Genomic DNA, 13974 nt, shown 5'->3' on the forward strand with positions numbered 1-13974 from the left:
CTCCATATGCCACGGGAGCGGCCCAAGAAAATGTCAAAAAGACAAAAAAAAAAAGACTTCCTCAATCTTTTAAATTCCTGTCTTGTCTCCCATTTACAGTTCTCTTGCTTGTCAACTAAGTTTTCAAGGCCTGACATTCTGTGCTTCTGTCTTCAAATTAAGACTATTCTCATACTAAATTTTCGTTTTGTTTTGAAACTATCGTTAGGCAACAAGCTACAGCAGCTAAAATGAAAAACACAGACAACAAACAAGCACCACAAAATTTGAAACATACTTGGCTGCTTCTCCAAAAGCTCTTGAAACTGCTTTCTTTCATATTCAACTGACTGCTGCATGAGATGCGGCCTAATGCTACTGACAGCGAAGTTTGCCATGTCCACTTTCATCATGTCCAACACGGAAAAAATGGCCCTGAAAGAGACAAAAGGACTTAGCACTGGGCACTTGTAAACACTGGTATAGAAAAAATTATGTGAGCTAATTTGAGATAGTTTTTTCATCTCAGAAAGTGTGGCAAGAAAAGCTGGAGAAACCAGGTTAAGAAAAACAAATGCAGAAGAAAGGACCGCAATTTTTTTTTCGAATTTATTTATTTTTTGTTTATTTATTTTTCATTATTTATTTATTTATTTATTTATTTTGTCTTTTTGCTATTTCTTTGGGCCGCTCCTTCGGCATATGGAGGTTCCCAGGCTAGGGGTTAAATTGGAGCTGTAGCCACTGGCCTACGCCAGAACCACAGCAACTCGGGATCCGAGCTGCGTCTGCAACCTACACCACAGCTCACAGCAACGCCGGATCGTTAACCCACTGAGCAAGGGCAGAGACCGAACCCGCAAACTCGTGGTTCCTAGTCGGATTCGTTAACCACTGCGCCACGACGGGAACTCCAGGACTGCAAATTTTTAAACTGCTCTCTGTCCCCACTCTCTCCCCTAAGCAAACATCACTTTCCCCACTGACTGCCTGTGTGGCCCACTGCTTGGCTCCGAGTTAGCCCTCAGACCCTAATGGCAGCCACAGAGGAAGGACGGCCCCAGACCTCAGGTTAAGAGCAGAGAGCTCACCACCTGATCTCCACACTCACACTGGTTCATTCCCCTTCCCAGGAAAATCAAGAAAGGTAATTCTCTTTTCCTCTCCTCTAATCCCAGTCTCTGAGTTTCAGGATAGGTTTTATGCTCTAGCGCTCGTGGCATAAATGCTCATTTGCACTCTGAATGCACCCACTGGGCAGACCTGGCCTGATGCCAAGGGTGCCTTTCATCTGCCTGTCACATACCTGAACAACTCTTGCTAGAGATCGGGAGCTGCTAAGTGACCTATCTGCAAGGTGGTTCAGAACTGAAGATGCAGGTTTAGGTGTAGCCCTACACGGAGGTGGGAACAGAACTGAATGTTGTCCTCCAAGTCTCCTGGTGCCCTTTGGGACTGACTGAACATCAAAGAATAAACTCATCAGAATTCCCATTGTGGTGCAGTGGAAACAAATCTGACTAGGAACAATGAGATTTTGGGTTTGATCTCTGGTCTCACTCAGTGGGTTAAGGATCCGGCGTTGCCATGAGCTGTGGTGTAGGTTGCAGACACGGCTTGGATCCCGCGTTGCTGTGGCTCTGGTGTAGGCTGGCGGCTACACCTCCGATTAGATCCCTAGCCTGGGAACCTCCATATGCCGCAAGTGCAGCCCTAACAAGCCAAAAAAAAAAAAAAAAAAAAAAAAAAAAGAAGAATAAACTCATCCACACATAAGGTGATTGTATATGGGAAAGGGCACACAGTCAGGGCCCCTCCCCCTGCCATTCTGTCCCTCTCCCAAATACATGGGGCGGTCCACTTTCTGGAGAGCATTCTGCCTCTCCTCTGAGCATTTCCTCTAAATCCATCTACAAGAAACCAGACTGTTGGAAACTGCCAACTGACAGACCACTGACTGGAAATAACCTACAAAAATGTTTTGTGCACACACAGTGTTTTTGAAAGCCGAGACTCCTAGCTTCTCTTAAAAAAATCAAAAGATCCGGCAACATGGGTCCATGTTCCATCACGGCCACCATCAGCTGGCACCAAGAGGCCAGTGTGGCTTCCTTCATAGATGATATGGATTCCCAGTTTCTAAGTTTCCCTAGTTCCTTCTCTCCAGTAGGAATCTAAGTTAGGTTGAGTTTGCTACAAGCTCTTTCCCCAGAGGACTTTCAAGGAATTCCTCATTTAACTTTGCTAGATTGTAAGCTATATTGACTATATTGACTATATTAATGACTATATTATTTCCAATGTCTAGCAACGTCTAGCACCGCCCAGCACATAAGAGGTGCTCAGTAAGAGCCTGTTGAATGAATGAATAAATCAATAACTATTTTTTAGGCAGTCTTTCTAACATGCTCTTTCTAAACTCTGTCTTAACCTTACAATGCAGGGTTTTTTTCTACGTACTAAATATTGATATCAAATGATTACAAAAGCTAGAAATGAAAGAAAACTTTTTTGCTTCTAAAACTTTTGGAAAGCAACTTGATAACATGTAATGGGTCTTATAACTGTTCGTATCTTCTGACACAGTAATCCCATTTTAAGAAACTATCTTTAGGAAATAACCTAAAACAGAAAAAAGTTTTGTGCAGAGATATTCATTGTAGGGTAAATAGTAAATAACTATACATAATCTAATTACTCATCTTAACAGAGAAATAGTTAATCATATCTATGCAAATGAATATTTTGCAGGCACTGAAAATGCTTATGAGAAGTTTAAAAAAGCAATATAAGTTGGTTATAACAGGACGATGCAAGAGATCCTTGCAGTGTTAGAACTATGCAGTATCTTGAATGCGGTGAAATTGTATACAAATTACTATACGTAAACACACATGTGTAAACAGTAAATCTAAATGAGATCAGTGGATTGTATCATCATCAACATCCTGGTCGTGATAAACTAGTTTTGCAAAAATATCCACTAGTTTTGGATATTTCATGTCTTTCTGTTTTATTGGATTCTATGTTGATTTTAGAAAAAAAGAAAAAGAAAGAAAGACTTGAATTTTAACATTTTTTAAACATACATTAATCATCAGTCTTTGCCTTGACCTGCCTTCAACCAGTTAAAGAGTACGGGGACTAGGACGCCTATAACCTCCCTAGAGTCTCAAGTCCTCTTTTTTCCCCTTCCTTCTTTTTTTCTTTTAACCTTCCCTTTCTCTTTCTTCATTCCCACCCTCTCTTTTTTCTTATTAAAATTTTAATGGTATGGAACACTTTGTGAATTTGGTGTCGTCCTTGCACAGGAGCTGTGCTGTTCTTTATCATTCCAATTTTAGCATATGTGCTGCTGACGTGACACAAGATGTTTGCTTTTTTTTTTTTTTTAAATACATGAATACCTACAGTTCATGAAGTCTAACTTTAATTATTTTTATTTATTTATTTATTTATTTTGCTTTTTAGGGCCACACCTTCTGGCATATGGAGGTTCCCAGGCTAGGGATCCAACTGGGGCTACAGCTGCCGGCCTACACCACAGCCACAGCAAATGCAGGATCTGAGCCACATCTGTGACCTACACCACAGCTCATGGCAGTGCCAGATAGGCAACACCAGATCCTTAACCGACAGAGTGAGGCCAGGGATCAAACCCGCAAACTCACGGTTCCTAGTGGATTCATTTTGCTGTGCCACAATGGGAACTCCGATGAAGTCTAACTCTAAAAATAGGCTCTGTAAGCTTGCTAGCTATTATTGTTATAACACCATGCCAATCCCATCTATCACCTCATTCAACTTCCATACAATCCTATGAGGCAGGCAATAAAATCTTATTTTATAGATAGGATAAATCAGATTTCAGAGAGGCTAAAGATACCTTGTACAAGGTCATAAAAACCAGAAAATTTAGAGAATGATATCTGAACTTAGGACTACCTGGATCATAGGCAACTACTTGAAAAATTCTTTTACCAAAATATTTTGCCACATTAAACAAAATAATTATTTTTGGTCAATAATGTGAAGAATAGAAGAATATTTTATATACAAGGAAAGCTAGCATTTATTTTTAAGTCTCCACTTATATTAGGACAAGAGAAAAATATTTATATTGTAATATGAAATTATTAACTAAAATATAAAGGGGTTTTGTTAATGTAAGGATTTTTTTATGTTAGAATGGGCTGTGGAGAAAAATATGGACTCTTTCTAGAAGGATTGGTAGGGCATTTGATTTTATTTAGATTAGTTTAATATTGATACTGTTGGTTGGTTAAAAGCATGCTCTCTTCCTCTAGAAAGGCTTAGGTTCAAATCACAATGCTGTCACTTTAAAGCTCTTTGTCGTTGGGCTGTTCATGTGACCTTTGAACTTCATCTTCTCATTGAGAAATTGTGTATGATGATACACGACTTCATTGGGGTGAGTAAAAGAATTAAGTCCCTCAGCAATGTGCCTATCGGAGGATAAATACTTCAAAAATATTAGTTTATTATCATGAAGAAGGAGGCAAAGAAAGAGAATCTCCATAATCTCTTCTAATTCTGTAATGATGTGATGTGGTTTTGAGAAAACTCAATGTGTTTGTGTTTAGGGGGCTGGCTAAATAAATTCACATTCTTAAAAAAAAAAAAAAAAAGTCTCTGTAATTTAGGTGCACTGAAGGTGATTAACACAATTTCCATACCTGAAAAGGGGTACAATTTCCTTAATGTCCTTTAGTTTCTTAACTTCCTCATCTCGAACAGGTGCACACAGTGTCCCCATCATGCCGATAATGAATTCCGCCAGCTTGGAAATGTCCAAGGCCCCATTCTCTGCCTCCTGCTTTATCAGATCCAGATCCAAGACTTCTGTAATCTGGTTTCTCAGTCTAGTGTGACCAGGCAGCAAGAAAGATAAGAGAGTCTACAAGAAAGCACAGCCAAGTTTAACCAAAGTGTCCTAGTCAGACACCATTTTTGATTACATGTATAGGAATAAGGGCTTACCATATGTGCATATAATGCTGCACACATTTAACCTCTTATTCAACAAATCCACAGAAAAACATGTTTACAAATCACTTAGACTAGTTATTTAAGCTTCTACTTAAGCTCCAGGTAGCAATAAACTGGACACAGGAAGGCAAAACTGTTAAAAGTGAGGGAAAAAAACACATTAATTAAAGTTAGCCTGTAAGCTAATGACAAATGCCATTTTCCACAGGTTAATTCTTTGAAAAACTGTGACTGGGAGTTCCCATTGTGGCGCAGCAGAAATGAATCCAACTAGGAACCATGAGGTTGCAGGTTCAATCTCTGCCCCATTCAGTGGGTTAAGGATCCGGTGTTGCCATGAGCTATGGTGTAGGTCGCAGACGTGGCTTGGATTCTGCGTTGCTGTGGCAGAGGCCAGCAGCTGCAGCTCCGATTCAGCCCCTAGTCTTGGAACCTCCATATGCCACTGGTGCAGCCCTAAAAAGCAACAAAACAAAACAAAACAACTATTACTGAAGGTCCTACAAAAACAGTCCTACTTTCCACTTAATTCCTTCTCTATCCCACAGATGGAATCACTCTTTTGGTTGTTACAAATTAAAGGTGTCCATACCTGTCAAAAATTTTATAAGTCATCTATATTTTATACAATTACTTGTTTCCTTTAAATAATTCTATTTTTTTTAATGTGAACTTTTTTTCATTTATAAGAGTAGTGCACTCAGACTATCACAGCTTATGTGAAGTTTTTTAAAGGGCATTAAGCCAAAAACACTACAAACTGGAGTTCACATTGTGCCTCAGCCCAACAAACCCAACTAGTATCCATGAGGATGCAGATTCGATCCCTGGCCTTGCTCAGTGGGTTAAATGATCCATTGTTGGTGTGAGCTGTGGTGTAGGTCACAGACAAGGCTCAGATCCTGTGTTGCTGTGGCTGTGGTGTAGCCGGGCAGCTACAGCTCCGATTCAACTCCTAGACTGGAAACCTCCACATGCTGCATGTGCGGCCCTAAAAAGACAAAACAAAACAAACAAAAAAACCCCCTTCAAACCTCCATTTTGGCAAGCAATTTAAAATCTTGATCCTTTCATTTCTTTAAAGCTTTCTGACACAGTAACACCGAGAGGATGAGTAAATACTCCTAACACCGGAAAACCACCACAACTGCGCTTTGCCTCACCTCTTTGATCTCACCAACAAGTTTGATGGCCCGGTCATATGTTGGGGGGTCTTCACTTAGCTGGACGCTCAAGCAATCCCAGAAAGCTTTATGTACAATGTCCTTTACTCTCTTCTCCAAGCTGGAGGCAGATGGAAAAAGGAGCAAAAGCAAATAAAATGTTATAGTTTCAAATCACTTTCAAAAGCAGGTTCTATGGGTTTAGGTTCAAAATGCTTTAAAAAATAATTTGGATGAAAGAAAAGATTTCCCAGATATACCTACACCAATCATATACCTTATTTTTAATGAGTGACTTATTCAATAAGTACCTCAATGGAAAGAATAACTTTCAATTAATCTGACAGATGGCATTAATCCAATTAATAGCACAGAACAGTGCTATATGATAAAAAGAATATTGGAGATTTCTGATCTGAATTTTTAGTTCCCTAATACCAGCAAGTTTCCTAAGGTATTTATGGCTGAGTTGTTTAAAACTTTAAACCTTGTTTGTTCCCTAAAATTATCCTAGTCCCATGTGACATATGGGACTATTTAATTAGGTACCAAATTATAACATATATAACATTTAATGAAAACTAGGTTTTGTCATGAGAGCAAAACACCTAATTCTTCATTATTAACGGTGAAAAAGTACTGCCCTTGCAGATCATATAAGAAATGTTTGTAAAGTCCTATTCAGAAGCCTCATAGAGGAGACACTAGAGCTTGCTGACCCAGCTCCTTTGTCAACAGAACCCAAATTTTTCATGGTACTTTTACAATTATAATGGGCAATGTTTTCTTCTTTCTTGTGACAATCCATCTTTAAAAGGTGCACCTTACACTCAACAGTGTTTCACATTCAATAGGGTATGTGCCAGGCACCAGGCAGGAACAGAGAATGACACAGAGGTCTTGTCTCGGTAGAGTTTACAACCTGGTGAGGAATGCGACCAACAACTCCAGTACAACGTAACTGGAGAGAAGAAGAAAATGAAGGAAACAGCGTAATGAAAACACAGGATGAGGCAGGTAAATCCTATGGAGCAGGGAGAAGCTAATGTGAAGGATTTCCACAAGAGATTTCCAGAACTTTTATTTACATTTTGAAGGATAAGTGGTCCTGAGATCCACTTTCAAACTAGAAATTCCTAGGATAAGGAATATTTTTTTTAGCAACATACAAAAGGAAAAATCTATTAGAATATATTGACATCTTGGAGTTCCTGTCGTGGTGCAGTGGTTAACGAATCTGACTAGGAACCATGAGGTTGCGGGTTCGATCCCTGGCCTTGCTCAGTGGGTTAAGGATCTGGCATTGCTGTGAGCTGTGGTGTAGGTTGCAGACGCGGCTCAGATCCCGAGTTGCTGTGGCTGTGGTGTAGGCCGGCGGCTACAGCTCCGATTCGAACCTCCATATGCTGCGGGAGTGGCCCAAGAAATGGCAAAAAAAAAAAAAAAAAAAAAAAAAAAAGAATATATTGACATCTTGAAGAAAACATTTCCAGAACTAGGAAATGGCAGTGTTCTACTAGACAAGATAACTCAGTAGCCACCTTACCTGTCCTCAGGTAATTCGACTGGTTTAATCCGAAAATCTCCATTCACAACAATTTCATGGGCGAGGGCCATGTTAGTGACTCCTTTAGCTGTCTCTAGAAGTTCTTCAACTGTCACGAATCGAGGAGGACTGGCTGTAACAAAAATCCAGTGCAAGAGGTTTGCTTCTCTAGATTAGGATTTCTAGGAGTTCTTGCCATGGCTCAGCAGAAACGAATCTGACTAAGATCCATGAGGACACAGGTTCAATCCCTGGCCTCACTCAGTGGGTTAAGGATCTGGCATTGCTATGAGCTGTGGCGTAGGCCAGCGGCTACAGCTCCAATTTGACCCCTAGCCTGGGAAGCTCCAAATGCCTCGGGTTTGGCCCTAAAAAGACAAAAAAACGACGACAACAACAACAACAGCAACAAAAGATTAGGATTTCTATTAAATTACAGAAAAGGCAGTGGTTCTGGCACCAGCCAATAACTAGTTACATCACTACTCAGAAAATATTTTGACAATTTCAAACAATAAAATGTCACCTATTTCATATTTTCTTCTTTTAACCTAGAATCCTAAAAGCGGAGATCATTTGCAATACTCAAAACATCTGCTTTTTTGCCAAAGCCAGTCAATGGAAAATGGTTAAAATGAAGCTTAGAAAAACTTTTTAAAGTTACTGACTACCACTTTCCCAACAAGCTGAGGGTTTATTTTCTAACCCCTATGCCCCCTGTTAACCCTAAATGGAAAAAAAACACCAGATTTAAGATCTCCTCTTTCTTCCCACCAGCAGTTTACATCTTCATCCGTCACTAACACTGTGTCAGGAACGAATCTCCCCAAATCAAAATAGCATGGAGTACTTCAGGGTGTCAGGTGCTGTTTAAACAATGTTAAACCTACCACCTTATATAGGACACTAGGACAATATGAGAATTCTTACGATGACCAATGAACAAATGAGAGGGTGTGTGAAACAAGAATCTATAGAACACAGGCCCAGTGAATCAAAAACATCAGTCATCTCTGATTTCTCCCTTTCCACTATGCTGTTATCCATGTCCTGTAAATTTTACTTCTGTATCAACTGCTGCAATAGCCTCATAACTGGTCTCTGTTCTTCTCTTCCTTTTACTAAAGCTTGAGATTTATCTTCCAGAAAAAAAATTCTTATGTATCTCTCCAGGTGTTCTGAGACAAGGAACAAAGGGTAATTCCTACTCTTAAAAAGTCTACCATTAAAAACTTGCATTTGGGGAGTTCCCATCGTGGCTCAGTGGTTAATGAATCCAACTAGGAACCATGAGGTTGCGGGTTCAATCCCTGGCCTTGCTCAGCAGGTTAAGGATCTGGCGTTGCCGTGAGCTGTGGTGTAGGTTGCAGACACGGCTCAGGTCCCAAGTTGCTGTGGTTGTGGTATAGGCCGGTGGCTACAGCTCCAATTCAACCCCTAGCCTGGGAATCTCCATATGCTGTGGGAACGGCCCAAGAAATGGCAAAAAGACCAAAAAAAAAAAAAAAAAAAAAACTTGCATTTGGGAGTTTCCATGGTGGTGAAGCAGAAACTAATCAGACTAGGAACTATGAGGTTTTGGGTTCGAACCTTGGCCTCACTCAGTGGGTTAAGGATCCGGTGTTGCTGTGGCTGTGGCATAGGCCGGCGGCAATAGCTCGGATTAGCCCCCTATCGTGGGAATCTCTACATGCTGAGGGTGAGAGGCTCTAAAAAAAGGAGAAAAATTTCTGACAAAAAACAAAAATAAAAAAAAACCTTGCATTTGGAGTTCCCGTCGTGGCTCAGTGATTAACGAACCCGACAGGGATCCATGAGGATGTGGGTTCACTCTCTGGCCTTGCTGAGTGGGTTAGGGATCTGGCGTTGCCTTGAGCTGTGGTGTTGGTCGCAGACACGGCTCAGATCCTGCATGGCTGTGGCGTAGGCTGGCAGCTATAGCTCCAATTCCACCCCTAGCCTGGGAACCTCAATATGCTGCTATAGGTGCAGCCCTAAAAAGACAAAAGAGAAAAGAAAAAACTCGCATTTTTTTTGGAGTTCTCTTGTGGTGCAATGGGTTAAGGATCTGGTGTTGTCACTGCAGTGGCTTAGGTTGCTGCTGTGGTGCGGGAACTTACATATGCCACAGGTGTGGCCAAAAAAAAAAAAAAAAAAAAAGCATTTCTTCGTATATCACTTATACCTCAAAAAAGCTGTTTTTTAAAAAAAGTCCACGGGTAGTTCCCATTGTGGCATAGCAGAAATTAATCCAACTAGGAACCATGAGGTTGAGGGTTCGATCCTTGGCCTCACTCAGTGGGTTAAGGATCCAGCGTTGCTGTGAGCTGTGGTGTAGGTCGAAGATGTGGCTGGGATCTGGTGTTGCTGTGGCTCTGGTCTAGGTCAGCAGCTGCCGCTCCAATTGGACCTCTAGCCTGGGAACCTCCATATGCCACAGGTGCAGCCCTATAAAGACAAAAGACAAAAAAAAAAAAAAAAAAAAAGTCCATGAAAGCAAGTCTTTAGCCTATTTCAGAATTGGAGGGCTTGTAAAGACAGATTGCTGGGCCCCCTCTCAGAGTTTCTGATTTAGCCTGTCTGGGGTGGGGCTGGAGAAATGTGTTTCTCACAAGACTCCAGCTGATGGTGATAGTCCCAGAAATCATACTTTGAAAAGCACTGGCTTAGAAGATGATTATAATCATTTTATGTAGTGGTGATAAGATCTGGGCTTGAAATGAGATATATAACGTCATTAGTTTACACAGGGTTTAATAGTTATAAAGATCTTCCTAGGCTAGTGAAGTTATTTTCTTTTTTTTACTTTTTTCTTTTGCTCACCTGAAAAAGGAATGAAATCTTTGACAAGGTCAAATCCTGTGTGGTAAAAATCTTTATTTAGTCACCTAAGGGGAAGTTGAGAAAATTCACAAAATTCTTTTCAGCATTTCTAGAGAATATTACTATAAAGGTATATTAATCAAGATAGTGTGCCTGGGGAGTTCCCGTCATGGCTCAGTGGTTAACGAATCCGACTAGAAACCATGAGATTGCGTGTTCGGTCTCTGCCCTTGCTCAGTGGGTTAAGGATCCGGCATTGCCGTGAGCTGTGGTGTAGGTCGCAGACGCGGCTTGTATTTGGATCCCACGTTGCTGTGGCTGTGGCGTAGGCCAACAGCTACGGCTCCGATTAGACCCCTAGCCTGGGAACCTCCATATGCCACAGGAGCGGCCCTAGAAAAGGCAGAAAGACGAAAAAAAAAAAAAAGATAGAGTGTCTGGCATGAGGAGAGATATATAGCTGAAATGACAGAGGGTCCAAAAACAGACTGAGGCACACACATACATATGTATATTTGTGGTCAACAGGCAAGATCAGTTTTTTCATCAAATAGTGCTGGAATAATTAGACATCTATACATAAAGACATTTGGCCCTTATCTCATATGATAAATAAAAACTAACTCAAAATGAATTGTAGACCTAAATATAAAAAGCTACATGATTTCTAGGAGAAAAGATAGGGAAAAATCTTTGCAACTTACATAGGATACAAAAAGCTCAAGAGGTAAGAGAAAATACTGATAAATTAAACTTTATCAAGAGTTAATTGGGGAAATAACAATAAAAAAATTTTAGAAGAGTTAAAAACTTTTGCTCTGTGATTCTACTAAGAAAATGAAAAGGCATGCTACAATGGGAGAAAATACTTGCAAAACATTTATCTGATAAAGGACTTGTATCCAGAATATATAAAGCATACTTACAATTCAACAATAGAGGACAACCAGTACAAAATGGGCAAACATTTCTCCGAAGTTATTAAAACAAATGGCCAGTCAGTTCATGAAAAGATGATTAACACCATTAATCATGAGGGAAATGGAAATTAAAACCACAAAAAATACCACTATACGCCTACTAGAAGGGCCAAAATTAAAGAGACAGATCCTACCCAGTGCTGCCATTGACGTGGAGCACCTGGAACTCTCATACACAAGTGGTAGGAATGCAAAAAGGTACAGTCACTCTGGAAAACAGTCTCTTGGTTTCTAAATACAAAGTAAAACCACATAACTCAGCAACCCCACTTTTAGGTCTTTACCCAAGAAAAGTGAAAACATGGCCATGTAAAGACTTGTACCCAAATGTTCATGGCAGCCTTGTTCAAAAACAATCAAAACCTGGAACTAATCTAAGCATCTATAAATGGCAAAATGGATAAACAACAGTAGCACAACCATACAATGGACCACTACTCAGAATTAAAAAAGGAACAAACTTTTGACACACGCCAAAATATAGGAGGTTCCCAGGCTAGGGGTCGAATTGGAGCTGTAGCCGCAGGCCTATGCCAGAGCCGCAGCAACGCGAGATACAACCTACACCACAGCTCACAACAACACCAGATCCTTAACCCACTGAACAAGGGCAGGGACTGAACCCGCAACCTCATGGTTCCTAGTCAGATTCGTTAACCACTGCACCACGACGGGAACTCCAGAAAATACAGACAAATCTTAAAGGTATTATCTAGCCTAGTGAAAGAGTCAGATACAGAAGACTATGTACAGTGGAGTTTATCTACATGAAATTATAAAAATGGCAAAATTATAGTGACAGAAAGCAGATCAGTGGTTGCCAAAGGCTGGGGGTGGGGTGGGGTGGGAGATTCACTGCCAACGTGCATAAGAGAATTTGGGGAAACATTCTAGCAGTTCATGATTGTGGTGGCAGTCACAACTGTAAATGTATTTGTCAAAACCCATCAAATTGCACACTTAAAACTGGTGAATTCTGGAATTTCCTGGTGGGTCAGTGGGTTAAAGATCCAGCAATGTCACTGCTATGGTATGGGTTCAATCCCTGGCCTGGGAATTTCCACATGCTGCGGGTGTGGCCAAAAAAAATTGGTAAATTTTATTGTATATAAATTATATAGACCTTAATAAAGTCAATCAAAAGATTTTAAGGCACTCAATAAAGACTTGCTATAGATATATTTCTTGTTAAATTTCTGAGATTTTCTGTTATTACTTCTCAGAAAATGGAGCTTCCACTGTGATATATTAAGCACCAGGAGTTATTAAACTCCACTGAGTTCTTAACTTTTATGAAGAAATTCAGAGAATACTGTCACCAGGGATTCCAAGTTTTGTTTTAACCTTGGTTTTGCAAAAATACTCAAACATCTGGCCTTCTTAAATGTATGAAAATAACAGAAAATCACCAAGTTCTCTCAGTAAACTTACTATTTTTTCAACAACTTCTGGAGTTCCGTAGTGGCTCAGTGGTTAACGAATCCGACTAGGAACCATGAGGTTGCAGGTTCGATCCCTGGCCTTGCTCAGTGGGTTAAGGATCCGGCGTTGCCATGAGCTGTGGTGTAGCTTGCAGACGCAGCTTGGATCCCGAGTGGCTGTGGCTGGCAGCTACAGCTGATTAGACCCCTAGCCGGGAACCTCCATATGCCACGGGAGTGGCCCTAGAAAAGGCAAAAAGACAAAAAAAAAAAAAAAAAAAAAAAAACAAACCCAATTTCATGCATTTGCATAATTGATAAATAAGGCAATTTATATGCTGCCTTGTCAGGAAATGCAGTGGACAGAGCAAATCAGAAAGAAATTCAGCTTCCTCTAGACTCTGTAGAGTGTGACCCTTGAACAAATCACTTAAATCTTTAAGGCCATTGTTGCTTAATATGGAAAAAGAATATAACAAGACTGAAGAATGTTCTAAGAAAAATGAGACTCTTCCAAACCATAGGCGAGTGAGTTTTCACTGTTCTGGGTCTATATGGGACAAAACAGCTTGTACCAAGGACAACGAGAAAGACGAAAGTTTTCAGGAACTGTCCAAGTTAGAGACTACATAAAATCAGACTTACTGGAGTTCCCACTGCGGTGCAGACGGTTAAGGACCTGGTGTTGTCTCTGCAGCAGCTGCTGCAGCGGTGGTATAGGTCAGAGCTGTGGCTTGGATTCGATCCCTGGCCCAGGAACTTCCATATGCCCTGGGTTCAGTAAAAATATAAAATAAATTCACACTTATTAATGGAGGATACCTGATCAAGAAAGATAGAAGTTCTAAGATAAAAGTTCTTAGATAAAAATTCTAAGATATGATCAGGATACATTACCGATCTACATGCACAGGAATTTATCCATTACATGCTAATTACAGGGTTGTGGGGTAGGTTTGTTGGGTTGTTTTTGTTTTTTTGAGAGTTCTCAAATCTACCAGTTTCAAATCACCAATTACATTACCGATCTACATGCACAGGAATTCATCTAT

General features: G+C 40.4%; 1 protein-coding gene and 1 pseudogene across 7 annotated transcripts in view; both read right to left on the reverse strand.

Annotated features, from left to right (window-relative positions):
- TCP11L1 (t-complex 11 like 1) overlaps window positions 1–13974 on the reverse strand; it is a 47395-nt gene that overhangs the window by 23775 nt on the left and 9646 nt on the right. For all 7 annotated transcript variants that reach the window (XR_014837091.1, XM_021083207.2, XM_021083208.2 and 4 more), the window contains 4 exons: window positions 7699–7831; window positions 6153–6273; window positions 4677–4897; window positions 278–414 (listed from right to left, as the gene is read on the reverse strand). Coding sequence is in view for 6 of the 7 variants with exons in the window: in XM_021083207.2 (XP_020938866.1) it covers window positions 278–414; window positions 4677–4897; window positions 6153–6273; window positions 7699–7831 (612 nt within the window). In the remaining variant the exon portion in view is untranslated. The remainder of the gene's footprint in view (window positions 1–277; window positions 415–4676; window positions 4898–6152; window positions 6274–7698; window positions 7832–13974) is intronic.
- Window positions 3247–3346, reverse strand: LOC146405314 (U6 spliceosomal RNA; annotated as a pseudogene).

The sequence above is a fragment of the Sus scrofa genome, chromosome 2, assembly GCF_054392235.1.
Source record: "Sus scrofa isolate SSC_HxYL_T2T_F1_AM1 chromosome 2, Sscrofa_HxYL_maternal_Yorkshire_Landrace_v2.0, whole genome shotgun sequence".
NCBI classification, from domain to species: Eukaryota; Metazoa; Chordata; class Mammalia; order Artiodactyla; family Suidae; genus Sus; species Sus scrofa.